This window comes from Saccoglossus kowalevskii, chromosome 8 (genome assembly GCF_978046115.1).
Source record: "Saccoglossus kowalevskii chromosome 8, keSacKowa6.1, whole genome shotgun sequence".
In the NCBI taxonomy this organism is placed as follows: Eukaryota; Metazoa; Hemichordata; class Enteropneusta; family Harrimaniidae; genus Saccoglossus; species Saccoglossus kowalevskii.
The window spans coordinates 26,894,386-26,915,282 of record NC_140648.1 but is presented as its reverse complement, the minus strand read 5'-3'; the positions used below and the strand labels follow the sequence as shown (position 1 = coordinate 26,915,282).

Sequence of the window (20,897 nt, the reverse complement as noted above, 5' to 3'; positions counted from 1 at the left end):
TACTAAAATCTGCCTTGACTGTACACATTGTGAATTTTAAATGTGTTTGCAATTTGGTGATGTAATCCAATTATTATGAGAATACCGTGAATTATGCACCTAGGCAATACAGGATTGCATTGACCTTTGCTACGTGATATTATCTTGTAATGCCATTGTCCTACTTTGTGATAATTTCATGATAACCTTATTATTATGCTATTTTTCCAGCTTGTAGTAACTATGTTTTGGGATATAACAGCCTGAAATGATAGCCTTGGTAATCACTGTAAATAAGTGATGTGATTCTGTTTTATTCACACACTATATTGTTGCTGCGTTTGACAATAGAAAGGGTTACCAGGTAGAATCACTTTTGAACACAGCCCTTACAATATTTATGGAGGAATGAATTCTCTTGTGTTTTCGCTGCTAGATTTATAATATGTGTTGTTAGATGCGTGTATTCATAGGTTTGATTTTTTTGAACAGGACAACAAATGGAAGTCGAATCCAGAGGAGAAGAAGCCATGGAAGTAGCCACTTGTGAAGGAGATTCACTTGAAACAGCTGGACTATTGAATATAGCTGGTTTTATTGGTAAAGTACAAGAGGTGCCAAGTTGTGCTGTTGAAGTGCCAGGAATTGATGGTGAGATGATGGATGTAGATGTTTCAGATAAACTTGGTCTCCTGGATACCAGAGCATTGTTGAAATGTTGCATCCAGTCTGCTGCTGTAATGTTAGAAGATGAAGAGTGTAGAAAACATCGATCAACAGGTCGAATTGATATTCTGTTAGAATTGTTTAAAAGGGAAGGCAACAAACCCAGTAAGTACATTGCACCAGTCATTTTGACATACATTGTATTGAGATAATGCTTACTAAACTTTGTGGGAATAAGGGCTCAACTCACTAAACTTTGTGGACGAAAGGGCCCAACTCATTAAACTTTGGGCGCATAAGGGTCTAACGCATCAAACTGTGGGCATGAGCACTTAATCACTCATCAAATTTTGTGGACATAAGGGTACCACTCATCAAACGTTGTGGGCATAAGGGCCCCACCTACATGTATCAAACTTTGTTGGCATAAGGGCCCCACTCATCAAACTTGGTGGGCATAAGGGCCCAAGTCATCAAACTTTGTGGGCATAAGGGCCCCACTCATATAACTTTGTGGGCATTAGGGCCCCACTCATCAAACTTGGTGGGCATAAGGGCCCCACTCATCAAACTTGGTGGGCATAAGGGCCCAAGTCATCAAACTTGGTGGGCATAAGGGCCCATGTCATCAAACTTTGTGGGCATAAGAGCCCCACTCATATAACTTTGTGGGCATTAGGGCCCCACTCATATAACTTTGTGGGCATTAGGGCCCCACTCATCAAACTTGGTGGGCATAAGGGCCCCACCTATCAAACTTTGTTGGCATTAGGGCCCCACTCATCAAACTTGATGGGCATAAGGGCCCCACCTATCAAACTTTGTTGGCATAAGGGCCCCACTCATCAAACTTGGTGGGCATAAGGGCCCCACCTATCAAACTTTGTTGGCATTAGGGCCCCACTCATCAAACTTGATGGGCATAAGGGCCCCACCTATCAAACTTGGTGGGCATAAGGGCCCCACCTATCAAACTTTGTTGGCATTAGGGCCCCACTCATCAAACTTGATGGGCATAAGGGCCCCACCTATCAAACTTGGTGGGCATAAGGGCCCCACCTATCAAACTTTGTTGGCATTAGGGCCCCACTCATCAAACTTGATGGGCATAAGGGCCCCACCTATCAAACTTTGTTGGCATTAGGGCCCCACTCATCAAACTTGATGGGCATAAGGGCCCCACCTATCAAACTTGGTGGGCATAAGGGCCCCACCTATCAAACTTTGTTGGCATTAGGGCCCCACTCATCAAACTTGATGGGCATAAGGGCCCCACCTATCAAACTTGGTGGGCATAAGGGCCCCACCTATCAAACTTTGTTGGCATAAGGGTCCCACTCATATAACTTTGTGGGCATAAGGGCCCCACTCATATAACTTTGTGGGCATAAGGGCCCCACTCATATAACTTTGTGGGCATTAGGGCCCCACTCATATAACTTTGTGGGCATAAGGGTCCCACTCATATAACTTTGTGGGCATTAGGGCCCCACTCATCAAACTTGGTGGGCATAAGGGCCCCAGTCATCAAACTTTATGGGCATTAGATTGTTTATAATGACTAATACTTTCACTTCATACTTTTATGTAGTATATTATTTTAGTGGGAATAGATTCTTTTCTTTTTAAATAACATATATATTCTTTATTATTGTCACAGATCAGCTGAACTTTGTTGAAATCTTAAAGGAACGTATCTTTCAACTACTGAAAGAGAAAGATCAAAGATCACCTGATCCAACCCAGTGGTTGTGTAAAGAAGCTTTGACTGGTGAAAGCGTTCAGACCAATGGAACTTTCAGGTAATGTGTTTTTTCCAATCAAGAAGATAGACTGTGTTTTCTAGCTACCAGAACTATCAGGGAAGAGTACTGTAAAAATACTAATACAAGTTCTGTAAAAATACTAATTGTCATCACATTTCACAGGCGTGCTATATGGCAAAGTCTGGTAAGCACAGTAACACCACTGTTAGCACAAGTTATAGGCTTTGCTGACCGCAATGACAACTTAGATCTGATCCTGAAGTCACCATCTGGAAGCTGGATTCATCAGTTATGGTTGCAAATACTCAGAAATCAGAAGTTATTAGAAATGACATACGAGTCATTCTTATCACCTGTGAAGAATACACCAAGGGAAATCGTGCCTGTACTTGCATCCGGTGTGAATGGCAGCTTTTTTACTGCTCATTGCCCATTTTCCTGGGTCATCAAGCAGTTTGTGGAAGAGAAATGGGAGGAAGCACAAAACATGAAAGGTTAATTTAAAAGTCATTATTATTTGGTTTTCATCTAAGTATGTTTAATATCGTTAGCACATGGTCGTCTGGGAAAGTATGTGAGAAGCTTGGTTGTTGCAGCAAAAACAAATTTACTTATTTATAATTGGTAATCTTAATTTATATAATATGACCAATGTCTTTTGCCTTTTTCAGCTTCCACTGGACAGCATAATATTGAAGTGACTTTTACTGACTTGCTCATGGAAGCAGAACTTGGCCAAACGATGTTAAATAATCTATTGGATTCTGACTTTAATGAATTCATGAATTCCTATCTACATGATTTTGTCAGGATGGTGTATAAAGCAAGCAATGATCATGAATATGAGGTATGTGTGCTGTGATTCACATTCATATTATATAATGTTTCTATACTGCCATTAGAAATGCTTGTGGTGTAAACACTGAAGATTCACTTGCTTGGGCAAAAAAGTTTACCAGTACCTGTCATAGAAACTTACATATTTGCCAGTCTCGTGGTCATGTAGGTGCTGTGCATCAAGTAGCTGATTCCAGGTTAATAGCCTAGTGAGTCAGAATTTTTTTTTTTTTTTAACTTGTTTCATCTCAAATAAATTCTCTCATTAGGTGGTATGCAGAGCAATACATATCGCTTCAATTGAATATCACCAAGTGGAAGGTTTCGAAGAATTCTTGTTTGCAGTTCCCCAAGTACACATGTCATACCATCGTATTCGTGGCCGACTGGACAGCTTTTTTCAGATTGCACATTTTCTGCCCAGTGATATCCGAGAGAGAATTCCAGCTGAACAAGAAAACCAAGTGGTCAGTATTTTCACTGACTTTTATTGTAATAGCATTTCAATGGGTATAGCACAACCCTGTGTTAAAATATAGTACAATGTTATTATTCTCTGTTCAGACGAAGTCCGAAAACGGGGACTTATAATTCAGTCTCTGTCCATGCATCTGTGCGTCCGTCCTGAGTCATATCTCAGAATCCCTTGGACCGGTTCCTTTCATTCTTTGCATGTGCCTAGTACTTTATGTGGGACATATGCACATGCAGTGGTTTAGCGATTCGATTCAAAATGGCCGACTGGCAGCCATCTTTTTTTTGAAAATGTTGTATTTTGAACATGCTTTGTCAGTTTTCATTCAAACTTGGTACATAGATTATAGGATACATGTCCATGACGATTTATTTCGCAATTGGATCAAAGATGGTCGACTGGCAGGCATCTTGTTTTTGTATTTTTTATGCGGCATCTTGGATGTGCTCTGTCAGTTTTCATTCAAATTTGGCACATACATGTACTTTATACGTGTTAGGATGCATGTCCATGACAATTTGTTTCAAAATCTGGTCAAAGATGGCCGATTGACAGCCATCTGACTTTTTGGCCTTACTACTATATTTCCATAATTTATGTACTATTTTTATTCGTATTTGGCACATACATCATACATATCAGTGTGTTTCATAATCAGATCAAAGATGGCCGAGCAAACGGCTGTTTTTATTTTTGGCCATATTACTACTACATGGAACACATGTTTTGATGTAAATAAACAGTCTGTTGTATACGCCACTTGGAACTCAAGTTTCGAGGACACGCTCGTGACAACCCCTCCACTTTAATATGACGAGCACAAAGAGAACTTTCAAAAATTTAACAGGGACTGTGTCATTTTCAATGAATTGTTTCTATTAATCCCAGATTTGGTAAAATATTTTTGTTCCTGTAACCAGCATTATTTTCCTCTGACAGTGTAATGATTGAGATATATGCCAATATAAGTTTCAAACCTGTTTATATATTAGCTTTTATAAATATTTATAAATATGGGCCCTCAGCTTTCACTTAAATGAAGGTAATTGTGATTTGCTCAACAGCTCAACATTGTCTACACACATACTGTGAGCGCATAAATAAATGTGATGTAGTATCTGTAACTGGCCACTTATTCAAATTAAAGTGTCTGTTGATTGGATGACATTGAACTATGTCATTAATATTAACTTACACTCGCTATGTCACAATACGATTGCTTAATTGGAATTCCAGTTGCCGTTTTGAATTTGTATATTTATAAAAATATTTAAAACACACTGTTTTTTTTACTCTGCACTGTATTGATTTATTCTGAATTAAACAGAAAATAATGAAGTTTTTTTTAATAATTAATTGTTAATAAACTGTAAATAATTTACATATACCAGCAAAATTTATTCTGTGACACTGAATTAGATTTGTTATGTCATTTTAAGGTAGTGGATGCTCTGGCGTTGATAGCGTTGATGGAAAGTCTTGAGCCAAAGAAAGATGAGTTAAATGACAATGCTAATAGAGAGCGATGGTTGAGAAGAGTAAAAGATGCTGGTCCAGTGGTTGAAAGAGTCTTAGATGCTGAGATTCAAGACACCATTTTCTATGGTGAGATTAGCAGAACACATATTCAACATTGCAGGTAGGAATATGTTGACAATCTGATCAATCATTATTATTATTATTATTAAATCTTTATTGCAGAATATAAAGTAGAAAAGTTAGCATATCCCATATTAAGAAATAAAAGCATATACAAAACAAACAAACTAAAAGAGAAAAACAAATATGAAAAGAATTGAATTATAGTTGTCCCATTGGACTTTGGTATTTAACAGTGCAGGTACACATATGTAGTCCCATTGTACTAAGTGACAATCATTATAGGAAATAAACAGTTTTTAGCTCCGCTGTCGACTTTGTCGAGCGGAGCTTATCATATGAGTGATTGTCCGTCGTCGTCGTCCGTCGTCGTCCGTGTCAATGTTTTACTTTTTCGACTTCTTCTTGAAAACTACAAGCCTGAATGCTTTGATACTTGGTGTATATGTACCTTGGGTAGACCTCTCTTAGGTTTGTTCATTTCATGTTGATATCTTCAATTCTCTAATGTTGGTGAATATTTTTGTCATTTTTGGTAAAAAGTGATATTTTCGACTTCTTGTTAAAAACCGCAAGTGCAAATGCTTTGATATTACATATATGGGTACTACATGTGGACCTCTCTCAGATTTGTTCATTTTGTAATGATATCTTTAATTCTCTAATTTTGGTGAATATTTTTGTCATTTTTGGTAAAAAGTGATATTTTCGACTTCTTGTTAAAAACTGCATGTCCAATTGCTTTGATACTACATATATAGGTACTACATGTGGACCTCTCTCAGATTTGTTCATTTCGTGATGATATCTTCAATTCTCTATTTTTGGTGAATATTTTTGTCATTTTTGGTAAAAAGTGATATTTTCGACTTCTTGTTAAAAACCGCAAGTCCGATTGCTTTGATATTACATATATAGGTACTACATGTGGACCTCTCTCAGATTTGTTCATTTTGTGATGATATCTTCAATTCTCTAATTTTGGTGAATATTTTTGTCATTTTTGGTAAAAAGTGATATTTTCGACTTCTTGTTAAAAACCGCAAGTCCGATTGCTTTGATATTACATATATAGATACTACATGTGGACCTCTCTCAGATTTGTTCATTTTGTAATGAGATCTTCAATTATCTAATTTTGATGATTATTTTTGTCATTTTTGGTGAAAAGTAATATTTTCGAATTCTTGTTAAAAACCAATAGATCAATTGCTTTGATATTACATATATAGATACTACATGTAGACCTTTCGCAGATTTGTTCATTTTGTGATGATATCTTCAGTTCTCTAATTTTGGTGAATATTTTTGTCATTTTTGGTAAAAAGTGATACTTCTTGTTGAAAACTGTAAGTCCGGTTGCTTTGATATTACATATATAGGTACTACATGTGGACCTCTCTCAGATTTGTTCATTTTGTAATGATATCTTTAATTCTCTAATTTTGGTGAATATTTTTGTCATTTTTGGTAAAAAGTGATATTTTCGACTTCTTGTTAAAAACTGTAAGTCCGATTGCTTTGATACTATTCATATTGTTCATTTTCTAATGATGTCTTCAGTTCTTTAATTGAAATGTGCATTGCTAACAGCGGAGCTATCTCAGCCGATAGGCTGCTTGTTTTATGTTAATCATTCATACTAATTTCTTGTTTTAATTTTGTTTGTACCAGTATACAAATATGACGTATAATCTTTTCTATTCCTGATTTGCAGACCACTATGGGTTCGTCTTTGTGTCTTGAAGTTATTTGTAGAACATGTTTGTCCACCTAAGACAAAGGTTGGAGATGAGAACATTAAGCATTGTTATCGTCTGATGAAGGTATGTTTTGTGGTAAAGTGTGAAGACCAATCTTGACTACTTTATTAGTTCCCGTTCGAACGAAGTTCGAAAACGGGGACTTATAATTCGGTCTCTGTCCATGCGTCCGTCCGGAGTCATATCTCAGAATCCCTTGGACGGATTACGTTCATTCTTTGCATGTGTCTAGTACTTTAAGTGGGACATATGCACATGCAGTGGTTTAGCGATTCGATTCAAAATGGCCGACTGGCAGCCATCTTGTTTTTTTGAAAATGTCGTATTTTGGACATGCTTTGTCAGTTTTCATTCAAATTTAGTACATAGATCATACATGTTAGGATACATGTCCCGACCGTTCGTGAGTTCCTGAGTCTGTCCGTCCGTGCGTCAGTCTATCCAGAGTCATATTTCAGAATCTTGTGGACCGATTCTGTTCATTCTTTGCATGTGCCTTGTACTTTATGTGGAACATATGCACATGCAGTGGTTTAGCGATTTGATTCAAAATGGCCGACTGGCAGCCGTCTTGTTTTTTGAAAATGTTGTGTTTTGGACATGCTTTCTCAGTTTTCATTCAAACTTGGTACATAGATTATACATGTTTGGATACATGTACATGTCCATGATGATTTATTTCACAATTGGATCAAAGATGGTCGACTGGCAGCCATCTTGTTTTTTGAAAATGTCGTATTTTGGACATGCTTTGTCAGTTTTCATTCAAATTTAGTACATAGATCATACATGTTAGGATACATGTCCTGACCGTCCATGAGTTCTTGATTCTGTCCATCCGTCCGTCTGTGCGTCAGTCTGTCCAGAGTCATATTTCAGAATCCTGTGGACTGATTCCGTTCATTCTTTGCATGTGCCTAGTACTTTATGTGAAACATATGCATTTGCAGTGGTTTAGTTATTCGATTCAAAATGGCCGACTGGCAGCCATCTTGTTTTTTGAAAATGTTGTATTTTGGACATGCTTTGTCAGTTTTCATTCAAACTTGGTACATAGATTATACATGTTAGGATACATTTATTTCGCAATTGGATCAAAGATGGTCGACTGGCAGGCATCTTGTTTTTTATTTTAGACGGTATCTTGGACGTACGTGCTCTGTCAGTTTTCATTCAAATTTGGCACATACATATACTTAATACATGTTAGGATGCATGTTCATGACAATTTGTTTCAAAATCTGGTCAAGGATGGCCGATTGACAGCCATCTGACTTTTTGGCCTTACTACTATATTTCCACAATTTATGTATCATTTTCATTCGTATTTGGCACATACATCATACATATCAGTGTGTTTCATAATCAGATCAAAGATGGCCGAATAAGTGCTGTTTTTATTTTTGGCCATATTACTACTACACGGAACACTCGTTTTGATGTAAATAAAACAATCTGTTGTATACGCCACTTGGAACTCAAGTTTCAAGGACACACTCGCGACAACCCCTCCGCTTTAATATGACGAGCAAAAAGAGAACTTTCAATGACTTGTTTTTACTACTACAAATTTTTTCTCACATCATGACTGATGTTGTATCAGTAAAGATTTCACTGATTTACTGTAGCTCTAACAGAAATTCTACATTGCCACATGTATATGCAGTTTCCATGACATTGTTCGTGATGAAGAAACCACATTCCTGTCATGTGACTTTAGTTTGGTCTTTTCATTGATGTTTTAATCTACCCAACCCCAGTGATGGCAACCATTACAATTTCAGCTTATTTATTACAAAATTGAGGACTAGATTACACTATTATGATAAAGAGAATAATTATTACAATTTTATCGGTAGATGCATCATAGAAAATAATCGTTTAATAATCGCAGTTTAAATAATCTTTTATACGTCAAAAATCATAGCCGTAATCAGTCACCTTACATATAAACAGAAATCAATTGCACGCCGTGTGATAATCTAAGACGTCAGATTGCAACCAATCATATTTTATTCCTTGCAGTCAATTTAATTTGCTATTATATAGTCCTGACTTTCAATCATGATCTAAAAATGAAGGACAGTTAACTGCATAATGAAAATTTCATTGGAAAATAAGATACATGTATATCTTTTAGCTTGTATGGTTTTTGATATTTAGTTCTATAGAGCTGAGAATTAACTTGCAGTCCTAAATTTTAATCATTACTATTTGTTAAAGGTAAAAGTTGGCATCTCTGCATCCCATTTGATAACATTATTACATTTAATGCGTTTGATGATGACAAAATGATAACTGTGGTTCTATCTAGGCATTGGGAGTAGGTGTTAACTTGAAATCTGTGCAGAGTGTCACAACGATAGAGAACTTTCTCAGGAAATGCAATGAGACAGCGAGTAAAGTTCATTTCAAGTAAGTTAGAGTGCTTCTTTTTTTGAATTATATGTTATTTTTCACTTTACAACATATTTTTTCATCTCATTTTTCATTGACAACATATTTTTTTTCTGCAGCATGCTGTGCACAGTTGGGACCCATTGTGGTTGCTCTGTCCATCTGTTTGTCACACAGAATATGTGTTTCAGTTTGATGAATATATCATCTGTTGATGTAGTTTTATAGAGCAACTGTATCATTTTTAATATCACTTATTTTTATCAACTTTCACATTGTGTATTGTATTCTTCAACAGATATGGTGTCCAAGATTGTGGTATCTGCCTTGAAGCAATAAATGAACCTGTGGCATTGCCTTGTGATCATGTCTTTTGTTTGAAGTGTCTGAAGGATCTTTTCAGGGTTAAAGAAACTAGAACTTGTCCACGTTGTAGAGCAGAGTTACCAAAACAATACAGATTAGAGAGTTCTGAAAAATGCAAGTAAGTTATATGAAGTTTATATTTCATTATTACATGCTGTGTTGCATTTTATTATACGTCTTGAACCAAAAAAATCAATACTTGAAAGGGCTCTTCTATTCTATTCTATTCTATTCTATTCTATTCTATTCTATTCTATTCTATTCTATTCTATTCTATTCTATTCTATTCTATTCTATTCTATTCTATTCTAGATACTTCCTTCATAATTGAAAAAATGTACATCTAGCTCCAATGGTCATATGTTATTTAAACAGGGCATTTGCTCTAGAACTAATTGTTCTTCATGTGTGAATCATCAGGCACATAAGTACATGTATGACCACAAAAAAAAATGTGGAGATGCATATTTTATCACGATGTAAATGTGGCCAATTTTATTCAAACTTCACACACACATATTATGTAGATGAATTTGTTCCATGATCCAATTCAAGATTGCCAAATGATGGCCATTTTAGTGCTAAAAATACATAAAAATTTCTGCCATCCAGAACTGCATCTCAATCGTGCATGGACATACATGTATTTCATTCAACTTGTTGTGTTCATTAAACATGATGGATCCTTGATACACTTCATTTTTTCCCCAGATTTGATTGAAAATGGCAGACTGATGCTCGTTTTTTTTTTCGAGCCTTGCATTTTTGCTCAATATGCATTTATTTCAGAATCTGATTCAAAATCACTCATTGTCATTTTCATGCTAGAAATACATTATGAATGTCATGGGCAGAATAATAGAATAAATAATGCACAAATAAACTGGCTTCACTTTATATGATGTCTGTCACATGAGTTTAAATAATTTGGTACTGTTGACAGTCACTAAAAACTGAACAAGGACTTGTCATTGACAATGAATTGTTCATGACTAGGCTCACAACAACGAATGTTACATGTATTTGTTGAAACTTATACTGATATCTCCTCATAGCTCATTGGCAGTTAAGGCATGACCAACGTTCCCATGATAGATCATGAGCCACATGACGTATACAAAGAACATGTTTAAAATACATTGTTTGTTTTCACAAAATTTTAACTTGATTTATTAGTACATGTACATGTATATGCAATTCATTTTGTTTACAGGAAAGTGGTAGATGCTCACAATGCATTCCGTCAATGTTGCAATGCCTTCTTTATGGAGATAGTCTCTAGATATTGTTTTGCTGACAATGGAGCACCAGAACCTGAAGTCGTATCTAAACTAATGAGTTATGTAACAAGAGAATCTGAGATAAAAGGCAGACAAAGTAAAGGATTTACTCCATTCATAGAGGATTGTATTGATCCAAATCCTATTGTCAGATCATTCTTATTACAACTACTGCTTAGATCAAGGTAAGATATAAAGGATTTACTCCATTCATAGAAGATTGTATTGATCCGAATCCTATTGTCAGATCATTTTTATTACAATTACTACTTAGATCAAGGTAAGATATAAAGGATTTACTCCATTCATAGAGGATTGTATTGAAGCAAATCCTATTGTCAGATAATTCTTATTACAACTACTGCTTAGATCAAGGTAAGATATAAAGGATTTACTCCATTCATAGAAAATTGTATTGATCCAAATCCCATTGTCAGATCATTCTTATTACAATTACTACTTAGATCAAGGTAAGATATAAAGGATTTACTCCATTCATAGAGGATTGTATTGATGCAAATCCTATTGTCAGATAATTCTTATTACACCTACTGCTTAGATCAAGGTAAGATATAAAGGATTTACTCCATTCATAGAAAATTGTATTGATCCAAATCCCATTCTCAGATCATTCTTATTACAATTACTACGTAGATCAAGGTAAGATATAAAGGATTTACTCCATTCATAGAGGATTGTATTGATGCAATTAATCCTATTGTCAGATAATTCTTATTACAACTACTGCTTAGATCAAAGTAAGATATAAAGGATTTACTCCATTCATAGAGGATTGTATTGATGCAAATCCTATTGTCAGATCATTCTTATTACAATTACTACTTAGATCAAGGTAAGATATAAAGGATTTACTCCATTCATAGAGGATTGTATTGATGCAAATCCTATTGTCAGATAATTCTTATTACAACTACTGCTTAGATCAAAGTAAGATATAAAGGATTTACTCCATCCATAGAAGATTGTATTGATCCAAATCCCATTGTCAGATCATTCTTATTACAATTACTACTTAGATCAAGGTAAGATATAAAGGATTTACTCCGTTCATAGAGGATTGTATTGATGCAAATCCTATTGTCAGATAATTCTTATTACAATTACTACTTATATCAAGGTAAGATATAAAGGATTTATGTGTTTTTATATTCAAACATTGTGAATAATCATTTATCAAAAACCTTAAGTATTTAACTGGAATTGTGTTAACTCTAAATACATAATATAATAAATATTATAAAGTCTCATTATGAGCAAGAAGTAGGTAACATTTGAAAAAAAGATGTACAGAATAAATGGATTAATTTTTATGAGAATTGCAATTCCTGTTTACTGTATTATACTTCTCACTGAATGATACAGGAAATCCATTGATCGTTATTGAATGATATGGGAATGTCACTGAATCTTATTCAATCATATAGAAATGTCATTGAATGATATAGCAAATCATTTGTGTCATTTGACAATATGATAACCACTAAATTTCATTGACAAATATTGCAAATCTATTGAATGTCATTGATGTAGAGATTCTATTGAATGTAAATGCCAGCGATATGATGCATGAATTAATTCTAAATCTAAATTATTTGTACCTGTTTTGTTCCAACTAGCAATTGTCAAGTTTATGTCCACTTGCAAAAATATTTTGATACTGCACGACACTTGGTGAAGTCTAAAGCAGAGATCATTGAACTTTGCTTACTGTGCATCCAGTGCATTGAGGTAGGTGAATTCAAGTAAACCTCATACTCCCAGAATATCACTGCTGAAAAATCATATCTGTATCTTACCTTTTGTTGTGTTCTAAGACATGTATTCCAGAAAGAAATAAAACCAATCAAGGTAATTAAAGACTTTTCTTTTTCCTACAGGATTCATACCATAATCAATCAGTTCAGTCCTGCTCAGATGCCACACTTGCTATACTGAGAGGAGCTATTACAAAAATTGGAGATTCTATTCAACAAAGTCAACATGATGAAGGCAGTATTGGTGTAACACAGTTACAGTCAGTTGCTGGTGTCAGATTTGGACTTGTCACTGCTGCTGAAGTCATATACAAATTCTTTGGTGGAAGCCGTCAAAGAAATCAAATGGAGATTGATGCAAATCAAACACAATTCAAGCTTGCTGAAGAGCTACTTGATATTACAGCTAAATTCTTCACAAGTTGTGGATCTAAGTGGCCAAGAGTGTTCCTTGTAAAACAGATATGTCGTAGATATGGCATTGACTGTTTGCACGGTCTGCTGACGAATCCAAATCTGAAGTGGATTGCCCCTCCAGAAGCTCAACAACAGGTGAATAGTAAACACATTGTATATGGTATTTTAACATGACCGAACCTGCTGTCATACTTATGAAATATATATACAGATATACATTGTAGCTTGTGTGCAGTAGTGAGTTTGTGCACATATCTCTTCAGAACTAGAACAAAAATGATCTAGACTTGTGAAATATTCGATTTTCCGATAATATAAGTAGGTGTAGGTATTAAAATTAGCGTGGAACTTACACTTACCCCTGTAATATGGTGACAATTTGTAACTTCTATGTTGCTCTACAAATAGAGCTTGATGACCACCTGACCTCCTTCTCAATTATTGTTTGGTAATTCAATGTATATGCTAAATGTACTTTCAAATTGATATTTTTTGTTTTCTTTTCAATAAACACAGTGTTGGAAATCGCTACACAGAGCTTGCTGGCTCTGGTTGAGGTAACACATTGCTCTTACCATGACACAAGCCAAATATATCTTGATCTCTGTCATGGGGTTGGTGCCTACAATGCCCGCTGCTAAGCCACTGTGCATACATGGCCACCTCATAATGAAACTCAGCGTTTTTTGAAGGTCACAATGAGGTTACATGTAACGACACCTAGTGTGACATTCACTTCCCCCACTTCAAACGACAATCCTGTCTAATGTGTCGTTTTTTTAGCATTTAAATCTCTGATATTAGAAGTGTTTAACCTAATTTCAAGTTAAGTTTAAACAAAAGTAAAAAAGTTTCCCTCCTATTTTCAGGTTGAAGTTATACCTGACCGTTTTGTCACTTGTGGAAAAGTGTATCAAGATTTACGAGAAGCTATGGCAACGGCTTTGCTGGATGGACGATTTGAGAAAGTGAAAGAAATCATCAAGGTATAATTTTCAGATTCTGAGAAAGAAAAATATGAATTATTAGTTTTACTTAAAAATGTGCCATATTGAAAGCATTGTATTGTGTGATGATTACATGTGTTAATATTAAATTGTTTATAGAGATGCACAAAGAAAAGAGAATACAAGGAAGCCTTACTCATGTTGGCTATCTACAGAGAATTCACCATGAGTTACGCCAATACACAAATGCCAGTAGATGATCAGGTATTCATTTTATACTTCCATACTACAGTGCATGTGAATACGCAGAGTTCCAATTACTATCGTTACCATTTCTTCTTGAGTGACAATTAATATTGTGCTAAATGTTGCTACACTGCTGGAATTGTTTTGTTTGTTTCACAACAGTTATTCAGAATGTTGCTCACTGACATAGAGACCAATGTGTACTTGCATTACTATTTAAAAATACAGATACCAACTTCCGAGGATGTTTTTTATATAATTTATCTTAATATTTAATTAAACTTGTACATACGTTTTGCCCAGCTTAGGGTTCCAATGATATATCAAGTTCTAATCACATTTCAATGAATCTTAGTAAATAATTATTAAATACTCTAAGACGTACAATGCAACAATTTAATTAATTTTTGGTTTATATACATCTATATTACCTAAATCGCATAATAATTTACTCTCTCTTTCCACCAATTTTCTAAAAATTAATTATCACATAATGAAACTTGCTACATATGTGCTCTGGAACAATGCACAGACCTAATTGGTTTTTGGTTGAAAACTATGAATGATAATTGCTTAATTGGCATAATAATTTTCTACGTAAATATCAAAAACCAATTATTCCAAGAAGCCTTGGTATAATAGTGTCTAAGAGCGATGGTAAAGACTCAATTAGTTTTGCAATTGGTTGAAATGCATTTCATTAGAGATGTGCTTCTAATAGAGCCAATATGGTATACGTTATTTTTGTTCAGCTTGTGATGTGCTGGATGCTTGATTGAGATCACTGAACACAGGTGTTGATAGTGGTGAGATTGAAGAAGATGATAATTTTAAAACTATTCTTATCTTCCAGGTCGCTCAGAATCTGGTAACTTTTATAGAGAAAAGTAACTCTATACAGAAAGAAGTGAGTGAATGATTTTTTTGTTTTGTAAGATAATTTTGATGTGTTAGATTAGTATTGAAATCGTGAACAGTAAAAATTATTGAAGTTAACATTCTGAAATATGCCAATAAATACATGTATATGACTGACTGTTTCAGAAAATTATTGCCATTTATGTGTAATTTACTCACAAAAATCATCCACTATGTCTAATAATTAATTCACAATTTTACTATAAAGGGACTGGCTAAAGATCTGGTGTTCAATAGACAAGGAGGAAAGTGTACCCATCTGAAGGTAGTGGCCAATCAGCAGCCACTGCACCGTACCCTTGCTGCCATCGTTGTACATGCTATGTCAGTCTTGCAGTGTAGTGGCCAGAATAATGTGACAGACCCCCTTGTTGCGTTGATGGTAAATCCACAGTCAATGAATGTGAGTTGGAATTTCTGTAAAATTTATATTTTATCCCACATACATGTAGTCTAAACTCTTATCATTTTGAAACTTGGTGTTTGTGATGGTCATACAGTTCTGTTGGAAACTAGGTGTGGATTACATGCTGATACATTTGAATATAATACAGAGTGATGAAAACTAAAACTCTGTTTTCTCCAAATGTAAATTCAACACTCATCATCTTGATATGGCTGGGGGGGGGCATCTGTCAACTTTGTTTATTTTCTTGTTCCTACATACTAAAAAATGAATATTTTTTGTTTTGATAGTAAATAAAATCATAAATTGATATCTCATTGTAATAAGTTCCTAGCTGGTAATTTCAGAATGCACATAGTCAGTATCTTTTCATATACAGCCATAACAATAGATGTGACAGAGCATTGGTATAGTGGTTAATGTGTTTCCTCATACTAGGGCGGTTCTGGGTTCGATTCCTGGTGATGACTGTTAACTCAACAGTATGAATGTGGTATTACGTTTGGGAGTCTGGGTTTTACATATGCACTTACAATTAGTGCCTGAGACAAAACAAATCAGGAGAGACAGCAGCGAATTCAATGGATGGAAATGTTGCCTAGGGAGGTTCTGGGTGTTTATACGATGTGTTCACTCCATGTACATTGCTTTGCCAAGGTATGATGGTCAGGAAGTGTTCAGTAAAGATGTGTTCAGTCTATGTACACTGACATTGGCCAGCAAAGATATGTTCAGTCTATGTACATTGACATTGGCCAGCAAAGATGTGTTCAGTCTATGTACATTGACATTGGCCAGCAAAGATGTGTTTAGTCTATGTACATTGGCCAGTAAAGATGTGTTCAGTCTATGTACATTGGCCAGCAAAGATGTGTTCAGTCTATGTACATTGACATTGGCCAGTAAAGAAGTGTTTAGTCTATGTACATTGACATTGGCCAGCAAAGATGTGTTCATTCTATGTACATTGACCAGTAAAGATGTGTTCAGTCTATGTACATTGACATTGGCCAGTAAAGATGTGTTCAGTCTATGTAGATGGAGATTGGCCAGCAAAGATGTGTTCAGTTTATGTACATTGACATTGGCCAACAAAGATGTGTTCAGTCTATGTACATTGACATTGGCCAGTAAAGATGTGTTCAGTCTATGTAGATGGACATTGGCCAGCAAAGATGTGTTCAGTTTATGTACATTGACATTGGCCAACAAAGATGTGTTCAGTCTGTGTACATTGACATTGGCCAGTAAAGATGTGTTTAGTCTATGTACATTGGCCAGTAAAGATGTGTTTAGTCTATGTACATTGACATTGACCAGTAAAGATGTGTTTAGTCTATGTACATTGGCCAGTAAAGATGTGTTTAGTCTATGTACATTGACATTGGCCAGTAAAGATGTGTTCAGTCTATGTACATTGACATTGGCCAGCAAAGATGTGCTCAGTCTATGTACATTGACATTGGCCAGTAAAGATGTGTTTAGTCTATGTACATTGACATTGGCCAGCAAAGATGTGTTTAGCCTATGTACATTGACATTGGCCAGTAAAGATGTGTTTAGTCTATGTACATTGACATTGGCCAGTAAAGATGTGTTTAGTCTATGTACATTTGCCAGTAAAGATGTGTTTAGTCTATGTACACTGACATTGGCCAGCAAAGATGTGTTCAGTCTATGTACATTGACATTGGCCAGTAAAGATGTGTTCAGTCTATGTACATTGACATTGGCCAGCAAAGATGTGCTCAGTCTATGTACATTGACATTGGCTAGTAAAGATGTGTTCAGTCTATGTACACTGAAATTGGCCAGTAAAGATGTGTTTAGTCTATGTACATTGACATTGGCCAGTAAAGATGTGCTCAGTCTATGTTCATTGACATTGGCCAGTAAAGATGTGTTCAGTCTATGTACATTGACATTGGCCAGCAAAGATGTGTTCAGTCTATGTAGATGGACATTGGCCAGCAAAGATGTGTTCAGTTTATGTACATTGACATTGGCCAACAAAGATGTGTTCAGTCTATGTACATTGACATTGGCCAGTAAAGATGTGTTTAGTCTATGTACATTGACATTGGCCAGCAAAGATGTGTTTAGTCTATGTACATTGACATTGGCCAGTAAAGATGTGTTCAGTCTATGTACATTGACATTGGCCAGCAAAGATGTGCTCAGTCTATGTACATTGACATTGGCCAGTAAAGATGTGCTCAGTCTATGTACATTGACATTGGCCAGTAAAGATGTGTTCAGTCTATGTACATTGACATTGGCCAGCAAAGATGTGCTCAGTCTATGTACATTGACATTGGCCAGTAAAGGTGTGTTTAGTCTATGTACATTGACATTGGCCAGTAAAGATGTGTTTAGTCTATGTACATTGACATTGGCCAGTAAAGATGTGTTTAGTCTATGTACATTGACATTGGCCAGTAAAGATGTGTTTAGTCTATGTACATTGGCCAGTAAAGATGTGTTCAGTCTATGTACATTGACATTGGCCAGTAAAGATGTGTTTAGTCTATGTACATTGACATTGGCCAGTAAAGATGTGTTTAGTCTATGTACATTGACATTGGCCAGTAAAGATGTGTTCAGTCTATGTACATTGACATTGGCCAGTAAAGATGTGTTTAGTCTATGTACATTGACATTGGCCAGTAAAGATGTGTTTAGTCTATGTACATTGGCCAGTAAAGATGTGTTCAGTCTATGTACATTGACATTGGCCAGTAAAGATGTGTTTAGTCTATGTACATTGACATTGGCCAGTAAAGATGTGTTTAGTCTATGTACATTGACATTGGCCAGTAAAGATGTGTTCAGTCTATGTAGATGGACATTGGCCAGTAAAGATGTGTTCAGTCTATGTACATTGACATTGGCCAGTAAAGATGTGTTTAGTCTATGTACATTGACATTGGCCAGTAAAGATGTGTTCAGTCTATGTAGATGGACATTGGCCAGCAAAGATGTGTTCAGTTTATGTACATTGACATTGGCCAACAAAGATGTGTTCAGTCTGTGTACATTGACATTGGCCAGTAAAGATGTGTTTAGTCTATGTACATTGACATTGACCAGTAAAGATGTGTTTAGTCTATGTACATTGGCCAGTAAAGATGTGTTTAGTCTATGTACATTGACATTGGCCAGTAAAGATGTGTTCAGTCTATGTACATTGACATTGGCCAGTAAAGATGTGTTTAGTCTATGTACATTGACATTGGCCAGCAAAGATGTGTTTAGTCTATGTACATTGACATTGGCCAGCAAAGATGTGTTTAGCCTATGTACATTGACATTGGCCAGTAAAGATGTGTTTAGTCTATGTACATTGACATTGGCCAGTAAAGATGTGTTTAGTCTATGTACATTGACATTGGCCAGTAAAGATGTGTTTAGTCTATGTACATTTGCCAGTAAAGATGTGTTTAGTCTATGTACATTGACATTGGCCAGTAAAGATGTGTTCAGTCTATGTACATTGACATTGGCCAGCAAAGATGTGCTCAGTCTATGTACATTGACATTGGCCAGTAAAGATGTGTTCAGTCTATGTACACTGAAATTGGCCAGTAAAGATGTGTTTAGTCTATGTACATTGACATTGGCCAGTAAAGATGTGCTCAGTCTATGTTCATTGACATTGGCCAGTAAAGATGTGTTCAGTCTATGTACATTGACATTGGCCAGCAAAGATGTGTTCAGTCTATGTAGATGGACATTGGCCAGCAAAGATGTGTTCAGTTTATGTACATTGACATTGGCCAACAAAGATGTGTTCAGTCTATGTACATTGACATTGGCCAGTAAAGATGTGTTTAGTCTATGTACATTGACATTGGCCAGCAAAGATGTGTTTAGTCTATGTACATTGACATTGGCCAGTAAAGATGTGTTCAGTCTATGTACATTGACATTGGCCAGCAAAGATGTGCTCAGTCTATGTACATTGACATTGGCCAGTAAAGATGTGCTCAGTCTATGTACATTGACATTGGCCAGTAAAGGTGTGTTTAGTCTATGTACATTGACATTGGCCAGTAAAGATGTGTTTAGTCTATGTACATTGACATTGGCCAGTAAAGATGTGTTTAGTCTATGTACATTGACATTGGCCAGTAAAGATGTGTTTAGTCTATATACATTGACATTGGCCAGCAAAGATGTGTTTAGTCTATGTACATTGACATTGGCCAGTAAAGATGTGTTTAGTCTATGTACATTGGCCAGTAAAGATGTGTTTAGTCTATGTACATTGACATTGGCCAGTAAGGATGTGCTCAGTCTATGTACATTGACATTGGCCAGCAAAGATGTGTTCAGTCTATGTAGATGGACATTGGCCAGCAAAGATGTGTTCAGTTTATGTACATTGACATTGGCCAGTAAAGATGTGTTTAGTCTATGTACATTGACATTGGCCAGCAAAGATGTGTTTAGTCTATGTACATTGACATTGGCCAGTAAAGATGTGTTTAGTCTATGTACATTGACATTGGCCAGTAAAGATGTGTTTAGTCTATGTACATTGGCCAGTAAAGATGTGTTTAGTCTATGTACATTGACATTGGCCAGTAAAGATGTGTTTAGTCTATGTACATTGGCCAGTAAAGATGTGTTTAGTCTATGTACATTGACATTGGCCAGTAAAGATGTGTTTAGTCTATGTACATTAGCCAGTAAAGATGTGTTTAGTCTATGTACATTGACATTGGCCAGTAAGGATGTGCTCAGTCTATGTACATTGACATTGGCCAGCAAAGATGTGTTCAGTCTATGTAGATGGACATTGGCCAGCAAAGATGTGTTCAGTTTATGTACATTGACATTGGCCAGTAAAGATGTGTTCAGTCCATGTACATTGACATTGGCCAGCAAAGATGTGTTCAGTCTATGTACATTGACATTGGCCAGCAAAGATGTGTTCAGTCTATGTAGATGGACATTGGCCAGCAAAGATGTGTTCAGTCTATGTACATTGACATTGGCCAGCAAAGATGTGTTTAGTCTATGTACATTGACATTGGCCAGTAAAGATGTGTTCAGTC

The 20,897-nt window shown here is 35.8% G+C and overlaps 1 protein-coding gene across 1 annotated transcript in view; it reads left to right on the top strand.

Moving 5' to 3' along the window:
- The window catches only part of LOC102803156 (E3 ubiquitin-protein ligase rnf213-alpha-like), a 48,853-nt gene that overhangs the window by 7,891 nt on the left and 20,065 nt on the right, over positions 1-20,897 (top strand). The window contains exons 13-28 of the mRNA XM_085502431.1: positions 472-810; positions 2,306-2,447; positions 2,574-2,905; positions 3,083-3,258; positions 3,518-3,715; positions 5,163-5,362; positions 7,040-7,148; positions 9,400-9,500; positions 9,781-9,966; positions 11,062-11,313; positions 12,766-12,877; positions 13,027-13,455; positions 14,190-14,306; positions 14,427-14,531; positions 15,367-15,420; positions 15,640-15,834. Coding sequence (XP_085358557.1) covers positions 472-810; positions 2,306-2,447; positions 2,574-2,905; positions 3,083-3,258; positions 3,518-3,715; positions 5,163-5,362; positions 7,040-7,148; positions 9,400-9,500; positions 9,781-9,966; positions 11,062-11,313; positions 12,766-12,877; positions 13,027-13,455; positions 14,190-14,306; positions 14,427-14,531; positions 15,367-15,420; positions 15,640-15,834 — 3,047 coding nt within the window. The remainder of the gene's footprint in view (positions 1-471; positions 811-2,305; positions 2,448-2,573; positions 2,906-3,082; positions 3,259-3,517; positions 3,716-5,162; positions 5,363-7,039; positions 7,149-9,399; positions 9,501-9,780; positions 9,967-11,061; positions 11,314-12,765; positions 12,878-13,026; positions 13,456-14,189; positions 14,307-14,426; positions 14,532-15,366; positions 15,421-15,639; positions 15,835-20,897) is intronic.